Source organism: Cryptotermes secundus, unplaced genomic scaffold (assembly GCF_002891405.2).
Source record: "Cryptotermes secundus unplaced genomic scaffold, Csec_1.0 scaffold4316, whole genome shotgun sequence".
NCBI lineage: Eukaryota > Metazoa > Arthropoda > Insecta > Blattodea > Kalotermitidae > Cryptotermes > Cryptotermes secundus.
Window position 1 is genome coordinate 50,233 of NW_019727849.1, and position 10,869 is coordinate 61,101.

The following is a 10,869-nucleotide window of genomic DNA, read 5'->3' on the forward strand; positions in this document are numbered from 1 at the left end:
GCTCCACCATTCTTGACCTCGGCACTAGCTGAAGGTGAGTGGTCAACTTCACTTTACCTTAGGCCAAAGGGCCCAGGTACCCATAAGACAGGAGGCTGGTTGGGCCCCACAGACGGTCTTGACGCTGTGGAGTACAGATACATCCCTTGCATTGTCGGGAACCTAACCCCGAACGTCCAGCCTGTACTCCGTCACTATACCCACTGAGCTATCCCAGCTCCCCTACACTAGTATAACCCTAGCCGAGAATTCCAACGGCAAGATAATCGCCCGTTACATAAGTTTCTGTGCTCTCCCGTACTTCCCCTGCTTCATCCCGAATTCCTTTCAGGTTCCACACTTTACCGAATTATGCATCGAGGCCGACGCTGAACGTAAACTCCCACGAATATTACGCATTAATATCCAACAGCAAACCGCTGCCTTCATATAGCATACTACACCTCACATATCTATATCTATAATATTATCACTATTCGCAGAATAGACACGACACACACAAAACACTACTCCCTTGTTCGTGACCTACTACAGCATTCATTCAACGAGTCATTGTTAGAAAATTCGTTGTTATGGTAACTTGCCATTGCGTAATGACAATGGTAAATTTCATGCTTACAACACGTTTCATGTACATACACAAGGTTATGAATTTTAAATAATTACATACATGAGTTTATTGTACTTAACAAGTCTTACCAAAATTGGAAGTGACGTTTCTTAAAATAAAAAATAAATACCTTTGTAAATTGTGCTGATTTGTGACTTATTCACATGAGCGTATTCATTTAGAAGCGGCTTTTTCGTGATTCCATAGGAGAGATACATATCGTACATCGCAAAATCCGCTTTCACACGGTTTGGCCCGTATGCATGCTTATCTGCATTTCCCATGGAATTGTACAATCAATGGCATATGCATTCTTGTTATATCCGGATGGCTGAATGCTATTCATATATAACAATGATATACAGTGATGCCATCTGTTGATAACATTAACGAAACACAATGTTAGTCGGACAGTCCACAAAAGTAATGCATGTGTCCTACAAAACAATCGACTTTTTTAGTGAAACTTTAAATGCAGAAATTTTCCTATATGGAAACTGGAGTACCATCATCTGGGATCTGACGCCGTGTAGACCGGTGTAAATTCATCGAAGTTTCTAAGAAACGTAGATCTACAAAATAAAGCGAACAAAAAAATCAAACAAAAAATACAAACCTTCATAAAAATGAAAACGTTGCTACTGAAATGCTATTTCACGCACACACGCATGTTATCTATCATTTTAATTATACAAAACACCGTTATTTCAAACAGTAAACTTTACTGTTGACCCTTTTAAACTTCTGAGCTTATTTTATGAATCGCCTGCTTTAACATACTAAAACTCTGTATTTTGTCCACAGAGTGTATTTATGTGTTCCGTGTGGTTTTCGCAACAAACAGAGTTTGCTTCCCCGAACAAAATTACCGGTTGGTCTTCGCAGGGGAGACGTAATGTGTTTCCTCTGAGGTACGAACTGAATTCTTATATACGAGTATTATTCATATTTTACTACGAATCTACCAATATGATAAAAAAAAGTGGGTATTACGTATGGTAAAGTCGAATATTTGGGTCGGTAAACATGAAGGAGGCCGGTCACTGTAGCCGAGCGGTCTAAGGCATGCACTGTCTTCGCTCGCTCGGAAGCCGGGATCGTGGGTTCGAATCCCACTCAGGGAATGGATGTTTGTGTGCGTTTTTCTGTGTTTGTGTACAGGTAGAGGCCTTGCGACGAGCTGATCACTCGCCCAAGGAGTCCTACCCTACATGTAAGATCTAGTAAACCGAAGTGAAACGGAGAGTTTCATGGAGGTAGGCCTAGGCCCAAATTGGGGCTGTAGCGCCACAGGAAAAAAACCTGAAGGAGAGAGAGAACTTCGAAGACATGGCGCTTACTAGAGGATAATATGGATCTTAGATGAAGATAATGGGACGATGTGGACTGGATTGATCTGGCTGAGGATAGGGACCGGGGGCGTGCATTTGTGAACACGGTAATGAACTCTCGAGTTACACGAGGTGCGGAGAATTCCTTGACTAGTTAAGTGTTAATTAGGTTCTCAAAAATGACTCTGCTTCATGCAGTTAATTAACTAACTGGTTATTGACTGATAAACTGCTGCTGGTCCTCGCCAGCACAGTGATTCTTGGTTCTGAGTCCCACGGGACTTATGACCAGATTGTCACGTACAATGGTTGGCGTGACTAATAATAGTGAGTTCTGAATTTGTACCAAGTTTCATAAATAATAGGAATTCAGAAGTTCATACACAAACAACGGCGAGTGTGCTTTCATTTTTAGCCTACTTTCCTTATTTTGAAAAAATTAAAGTAGGCTTATAAGGGCCAATCTGTCTTATTTATCGAAAATAAGGAAAGTAGGCCAATAGAAATGTAGATATCCTTTCATCATGGCAACCGAACACCCGACACCGGGGGAGACCCAGTTCTCGCACTATCGTTCAGATAATGGGCACTACATAATGTGAGGTTTGGCTAACGAACCAGATTTTAAGAAGACGCACTGAGGCACTGAGGTTTGTGGAGTCACAGGGGTGTACATGCAACATTCATTACGTGGCCACTCTGTCATGATGTCGATAGTTTCTCTGCTACGGTCACCGGCAGACCGGAAGTGCGGAGAGGTGCAAGAGATAAGACAAGACTACGAAAACACAACGTAAGGATGGATGGCAGGAGAGAAGGTAGGTCAGACTCCCAGTCTGGGCAAGTTTGCAGACGAACACACTCCACCAGCTATTTCAACGGAGTCATCAATCGTCAGTTTGATGGTGTAATTTGATAGACGGAATTCTGAACATGCCGCTTTTACTGTGCACCGCACCATCGCTGTGGCCTACGCTAAGCAGCCTCGAACGCGGCTCCCGAACAAAGAGACTGAAGGGGCAACACGGCGCGGGAGCAGACATGCTTCAGGCGGGCTTGCCTGAACGCCGGTTGGTGTGGTTCCCGCACATAATCGCAAAGAGAGCCAACTGAACATATTGTCCGTCCTTCAGAACCATCTCATTGTTGCCGAATTGTCTGAGCGCATTTGCATAATGACTTCATTTTAACTGCATTCCTTATTCAGCAGCATATGACAGTATGACTGCGAACATTCCTGTCTGCAGGAACACAGATGTCAGCAGTAAGCCTTTTGCCTTCCCCCACTTTACCCCCAAACTGACATCTCTGTCCCGACAGCCAGTGCACGGCACCGGCAGCAGCGTCGAATTGTAGAACGGTAGATGACTGGCGAATTGGAAGGAACCTGTCATGGTCTATCGAGGCATTATCCACGAATTTGACCGGAGAGCCGAGGAAAAATGTGTGGAAGTGGACATGGCCTATTTTAAAAGAAGTTATTTTGTCTCAGCACTTGTATGGACCAACTGAGGAAACTCTCGTGAAGCCTGTGAGCCAACCGGCCTGCGGTCCCCATGTAGACATTGTAAGCTTTCTCTGGTTCCGCTTGGTACGGATATTTCGCATGCTGAGATTTTCCTCAGTCGATCCAAACCACGGGGGTAAAAAATCAGAAAAAGACCGTGCCATAGTGGACGCCCTCCACCTCGTTGCTAAAGCATCATACAAAACCAAACATTTACTATAAAAAGCATTCACCATTGACTGGGTGCACCTTAGGATTCCGAAGGGTAAGAATGCGCATTAGAGCAATATGCTATCGGAATCATTACGCGCTGAACTTAACGGGGTTGTTACGAGGAGCCAATTGGGAAATAGCAGAGCGACTGTGTGTCCTCGTCAGTATTCGAACCTATACCTCATTATATCTGATGACGTCACAGTGATCACAGCACAGCAAAACAAAACTCCGATTCGCAAACGCCATGTCTGAAATTAATTCACCAAACCAAACGATCCATTTCTTGAAGAAGTAGTCTTTTGGGATTTGGCACCGTGTATAAGTGGTGTTAACCACTGTGTATATTCCCAAACAGTCTGCTTTTACCGGTTCTCACGGTCTCTTCGCTTGCAGAATTCTTATTTTCTTCTACCCTGAAGATGGAGGCGATACGTTCCTCCGAAACGTCGGTTAACACCACTTATACACGGTGCCAAATCCCAAAAGACTGCTTTCTTCATAGTCACCGCCGTGAAAGCCTCAAATCTTACACGATCCATTTTACAGCTATGTCGACAGCTAGACCGATCTAGACTGCACGGCGTCAAAGCGTTGGTTGCCTGATAAATCGGAAACTGGAAGGAAGTGTTTTTCTCTCATCGCGGTACTTTCCCAGCATCTGCCTGGAGTAACTGAGGAAAACGTTAGGATATGAATTTTGGTCGAGTAATGTTAACGCATTTTATGCTTAAATAAAATAACTGCAATGTTTTACGGAAAAACGGACGAAACCTCAGATAGCCTTCAGCAGGCGCACATGCCCCGGGCCAACAGCTACACATAGTCATAATGATCTCCGCAAGGTGGTATTTCCTACCGAATTGCCGCGCCATCTGTCAGCGCTATGTTGTACTATTTCACTGGCTCAATCATATTCTGCACCAGTACCAACAAAAGTCATGCGTACCAACTGCTTTGGATTTAAAACATGTTTTGGGAAGATCACTGTAAATTTATAATACCAAAGACTTGTGAAATCACACAATATTTGGAACCGATAATGTAAAGATAATCAACACAGTCCCAATATAGATTTCAAGTACTACACACACAATTTTAAAATTATTTTCATTTCATGCTGAAACATTTAAAAAAAAAAGTCACACATTATTAAGCACCTCTTTCATATTAATATGTTCAAAAGTATGACCGAAATCCTTGGTTTCTAACAAGGGAGAAACATAGACTGAGGGTGTTTAGGAGAATATTTGGGCTGAAAAGAGATAAGTGACAGGAGGTTGGAGAAAACTGCATAATGATGAGCTTCATAACTTGTACTCTTTGCCAAGAATAATTAGAATGATCAAGTCAAGGAGGATGAGATTGGTAGGGCATGTAGCATGAATGGGGAGAAGAGGAATGTATATATAGGATATAGACTGGAAAGGCAGAAGGAAAGAGACCACCAGGAAGACCAACACATAGGTGGGTGAACAATATTAAAGTGAATCTTAGAGATAGGATGGGATGGTATGGACTGGACCAATCTGGCTCAAAATAGGAACCAATGGAGGGTTCTCGTTGACATGGTAATTAACCTTCAGGTTCCATAAAATGCTCGAAGTTCTCTAGAAGGGATCAGCTCCATGAATGATGACTAAGTCCGCACATGGCCATCCTTAACCTGTCACATGCAACACAGTGGTGTGAGGTGAATAATGCAGAGTAAGACTGAAGTACTCAAAAATATTGCAAATACCAAGTGAACCTGTGATTTTCTTGTATATTCTTTGTTGTTTTCTAACAGTAAACAGTTCATGATGTGTATGATTTTTAAATCATTTTATATATGACACATGATGGCGAGCAGTGCAACAGTTTAACGTAAATAACACACCTGAGGATGGCACAGTGATGCCGAAACATGTAGTGAAGTGACAAGTGAGGTTGTGTGCACTACAAGAGGGTAAATACATACACATCATGAACGTCAATCAGTGCAACAGGACCCTAAAATACAACATTAGTAAACAGTTGCTTATGCTGTTGGTGTTGAGACCACCTGCTTAGGTCAGGTTCCCTCAGAACTGACTCTGCATTTTTCACCCAACATTTTGCTGCTCACAAGGTAAGGAACTTCTTGTTATCAACTGCATTATGGAATGAAATGTAAAACTTTGGTAAGGAGATACATAATAAAAACAGACAGTATCATTTGTCACTGTCCCTAGAACAGGGAATTTAATACAGCAAATTACCAACTGTTCCACTTTACTGCATTGTAATGTTACATTATCATTTAAAAGATGCATAATTGAAGTATAGGAAAATGGTTAACTTGTTATTATACTAGAGTTCTGAGCAACAGAATTCCTTAAGAAAACCCTGAGGTTATGTTGCTGCATTACTTAACTATCAACCCTCACATCCCACAGTTTTCTACAGTTTATGGTGTACGCTCAATAATACAGGAATTGTTAACATTTTGGCAGGGACAAGAGTTTGTAAGCAAATTAAGGCCTTTCCCACATATTCAAATATTTCTCTTCTGAACTGAACAATTTCTAACATCCCACTCTTATGGGCCACCTAGGATGGGAGGATGAACGAATCAATTAACTGCGGTTCATCACAGTATGTACATATTTACACAAGAGGCAGGGTGTTATCACTTCCTAATACTAAGCCATCAAGCTGCCACAGCCGACAGGAACATTAGCTTCTACTTGCAGCTTCTCAATATAACAGTGTATTCTATTATCATATAATTAACCAATCAAAACAAAGGTACAGAAATTGCACACAAATTTATCAGTCTTACACTCTGGACCAACACTGCAGAATGAGAAACACTTACAGTGTACTACATGGTAACAATTGTTAGATTTGCTGACTTTACATCATCTGCAGCGAGTCCGATTAATTAATGAACACAGGTACCTTGTTATAGGTCTCAAAACTGAGATTTCATCTTAATGCAATCAGCCAATTTAACAGAGTGTAATCAATAGCACTTCTTCTAATGCCAATTGCTTTCTGAAGAATCGAGAAGAACGGTGAGAAAGTGGGCTAGATTGAGTGGGTTTCCAGATGGGAAATGCAAGGGGGGAAAGGAAAATTCTTAAATTCATCAAATTTACCATTTACCATGTTTTGGAACACAACTATCACAGAATCACAGAATACCTGAATTGGCATCATTATCAGATATGTGTTCTGCACTCATGAGTAACCACTGAAAATGGGTTACCTATCTCTAAGATGCCATCACAATCTAAAGTTCAATCCTCAGAGGCTACCATTATCTATCAGTTCATATATTTTCTTCTTTGCATTTCACATGCTGAAAACACTTAGTTTTCATTTATCAGGTCTCAAATACGGAAATATCTCACTGCAACTGTGGCCCTAGGAACAAAATTTTGTGTTGACTACTTAGAGAATTGGGATTCCACCATTTCAACAGTTTAGTGACCCAAACAGCCAACGTTTTCAAACCTCAGGTTACACAAAGTTTATCAAAAATCAACACTACATATGACACACACATAATATCTAGTACGTTAATTTCAAGTCACCTACAATTGAGCACATTACAAAAGTCTGTCCAGCTACATTACAGAAGAAATATGAAAAGTAACCAAATATTACAACAAAACATATTCACATATATACTGCAGCTTCTGAAAGTGTTCTATATTTAAATCATGGGCTATTAACTCCAGATAGTCCCTGTAAATGGCTACACATTCATCGCCAGAAAAACAAGATGATACCCATCCCTCTACTCTCGACTCACTGGTATTTCTTTCGGTTTCGCTTCTGGCTTATATGACGCTTCGATGCTCAGAACGCCGTCATTACCCAGAAAGGACTTCAATGAGGTGGGGTCCACTTCTTCCGGCAAAGTCATCTCACGTGTGAACTCCTGCTGAAACTTGCTACCGTCCTCTCCCTTCCTCTCCATTCTTGCCCTGATAACAAGGATGTTGTCTTTCATGGAGATGTTAATCTCCTCAGGTTTGAAGCCGTCCACATCCACGTTGACCCGGTAGACATCACCACGCTGTACAATGCCTTGGATGGGGATCGATCGAGGTAAAATTCGACGGAATGGAAAGTGGTCAATCACATCCCGCTCGAACCTCTCCAGTGCCTTGTCCATATCTCGAAAAACGGACCTCATGTCGGAAGGGCGATACAGACTCCAGAAATTGCGAATCACTGGCCCTGGATGCTGTTGGTTTACCAGAAATCCTCGCCATGGCACTATTGGGATTAGCCTCTTGCAGTGGTGGAACATGTTTGCTGTGATGACTGCAGTCGCAGATTTGAGAGGTTATGTTTACTCTTCAAACTGAGGTGTATTCGTTTCTATTTTATTTCCGTCTAAGTACGCCTTCAGCACAATTCACATAGCACATACGCTCACAACAACCCACTACTTACGAATGCCACTATTCGGCTGCGTTTCACTTTATATACATGCTTCACAAAATGTTTCCTAAAAACCGGGGCCTGTTACATCAGCTGACTAGAAGTTTGTAGTGGATGCCAGAACCGGCCAGAACATTCTTTCGTACGTCATTCAAACGACCAATGGGAGTTCAGGGCGGGCTATTTACGAAACATGATTCGTGCAACTTCTGTACGACACATATGATTGGTTGGTTTATTGCATGCGTAGAATTTTCGAGTTCTATTGACGAAATTTCGTCATTCATACTCTATTTTCCACGAGCCCCGACATGATATATTGCTGGGGGGATTCCCTAAAATGTGTTTATAACTTTACGGTCAAGCCGTTTAAGAATATTTTACGGGCATCATAGATTACGGGTATTCAGGATAGAACAATTCATTTTCCCTGGAATAATTTCTTTTGAAAGTAACATTTTATACACTTCCTTCTTTTATCGATTTTGTTTTTTTAAATTCCGGGGGCAATAGATGCATGGTCTAGCCTCGCCTGTGCCCCTGATGGTTACCAGTACTGAACAGACAGTTGAACAACGGCTGATATTGCAGTCAAACAAGACAAAACAGGAATGTGATTCATATCACATCTTGTAATGTGTTTTGTATCCAAATCACTGGTAACAAAACCCTAACGAGAGATTATGCGACATTATACCTGCCATGAACTCTTAGCATTGTTTCAAATATTCTAAGCATTTAAAATACGACGAACAAATACATTCCTGTCAATAATACCATGTACAATACACAAAATTACTTCAGTTTTAATTCCATTTTTCTTTCAATTGTATAGATTTCACTGAAATCTATACAATTGTATACATGTTGCTTTTTGTTTTGAGGGTATTTCAGTCCTTTTTTGTTGGAGAAATGCAAACTATTTCGTATAAGCATTTCCTTTCAAGACAGCGTAAAATATTACAATTGCATAATGAGGAGCTTCATAACTTGACCCTTGTCCAAGTCTAATTGGAATGGTCAAGTGAAAGAGGATGAGAAGGACAGTGCATGTAGCACGAATGGGGAGAGGTGGAATGCATATGGGATATTGGTGGGAGAGCGGGAAGGAAGGAGACGACTGGGAAGACCACGACGTAGGTGTGTGAACAATTTTAAAATAAATATTAGAGAGATAAGATGGGATGGTATGGATTGGATTGATCTGGCTCAGGATAGGGACAAGTGGAAGGCTCTTGTGAACACGGTAGTAAACCTTCGGGTTCCAAAAAAATATTGGGAAGTTGTTGACTAGCTGCACAATTGGCGACTTCTCTAGTAAACCTTCGGGTTCCAAAAAATATTGGGAAGTTGTTGAGTAGCTGCACAATTGGCGACTTCTCAAGAAGGGCTCAGTTCCATGAATGAGAAGAAGATTATAGGAGTGAACCCACATTACACATATTACATGATTAATAACTAACACTATGCAGCCGGGTCAGTCGCTCATCTATTCAAAAAATTCCCAACATTTTATAGAACCTGCAGGTTCATTACCGTGTTCACAAGAGCCCTCCTATGGTCCCTGTCAGCCAGATAAATCGAGTCCATACAACCCCATTCTACGTCTCTGATATCCATCTTAATATTATCCTCCCATCTGCGTGTAGGTCTTCTTAGAGCTCTGTTTCCTTCTGGATTTCTCACCTAATCTCCAAATGCCTTTCTCTTCTCCCCCATGGTGCTACATACCCTGCCCATCTCATTATGCTTTTCATACAATAAGCAATTTCATTTTAGACTTGACTGAGAACGTAACTGAGGGTGGTGTTTCTGTAAAAAGGAAAACTCCTTGATCAGCGAAATACTGAATTTATGGGGATGTCTATGCATGGGGAATATGTTTACAAAGACATGATTAAAATTACAATTTCACTAAGTTCATCCTGTTTCGCCAAAGAACGATGCACTCCCACAATTTCCACTTTCAAATTACCAGATATCTGGTCCGAAAATATTGACTTAAAAATTATATAATTACATTTCCACCGATATATAACGTCCCAATGCTATTTGTCTGGGGACATCTTTGGCAATCTCTGTAAAATTTTATATCTGTACACTGATGAAAGTAAACACCCGGAGCCTTTCAGTACTACAGGATGGAGTACAGCTAACACCAAACCGGTAGGTACAATAGATCACTGAAGGTCGCAGTTCGAGGCCCAGTTTTATGGCTCACCCCTCATACTGCTACTCATACTCAACACCAAACCGGAATGAGTCATACATCTTGTTTGGTGCACTTCAGAATCACCTGTTAGTTTCATCATGTCCGCCTGTTCGCGGGCACCAGCGCCTGTATTACCTGACCGATATTAATCAAATTTCGTTTCACAGACCTACACAAAATTCTATCAAGATATTTTCATTTCTAATTGCCACACTACTGACCGATATTAATCAAATTTCTTTTCACAAACCTGCACAAAATCCTATCAAGATATTTTCATTTCTAATGGCCACACTACTTACTACATAAATTAGCAATCACACGTACCCCTGAATCTTTGAAAAGTTCTAATGAAACTCGACGAGTTAAGTCGTGTAATATGAGAATTGCCGTGTATAAATTTCACTCGCTGCATGTCGTTCTGATACGATCATACTTTGGGGCCTGTACACAGAAAAGTTTCCTGGATGTAAGTTACATCGATCTTTAGAATTCATACGTCACGTGTTATACAATGCATGCACTGAAACTCTACCATTTCGAGATAACCACAAGCGTAAAACATTACTAATTAGGC

The 10,869-nt window shown here is 41.1% G+C and overlaps 1 protein-coding gene across 1 annotated transcript; it reads right to left on the reverse strand.

The window, feature by feature from the left end:
- Window positions 1-5,854: 5,854 nt before the first annotated feature.
- On the reverse strand, window positions 5,855-8,276 carry LOC111865089 (alpha-crystallin B chain). Its single transcript, XM_023852825.2, has one exon. The coding sequence runs from the start codon at window positions 7,944-7,946 to the stop codon at window positions 7,428-7,430; it is 519 nt and encodes a 172-aa protein (XP_023708593.1). The 5' UTR covers window positions 7,947-8,276; the 3' UTR covers window positions 5,855-7,427.
- Between the last annotated feature and the right edge of the window lie 2,593 nt (window positions 8,277-10,869).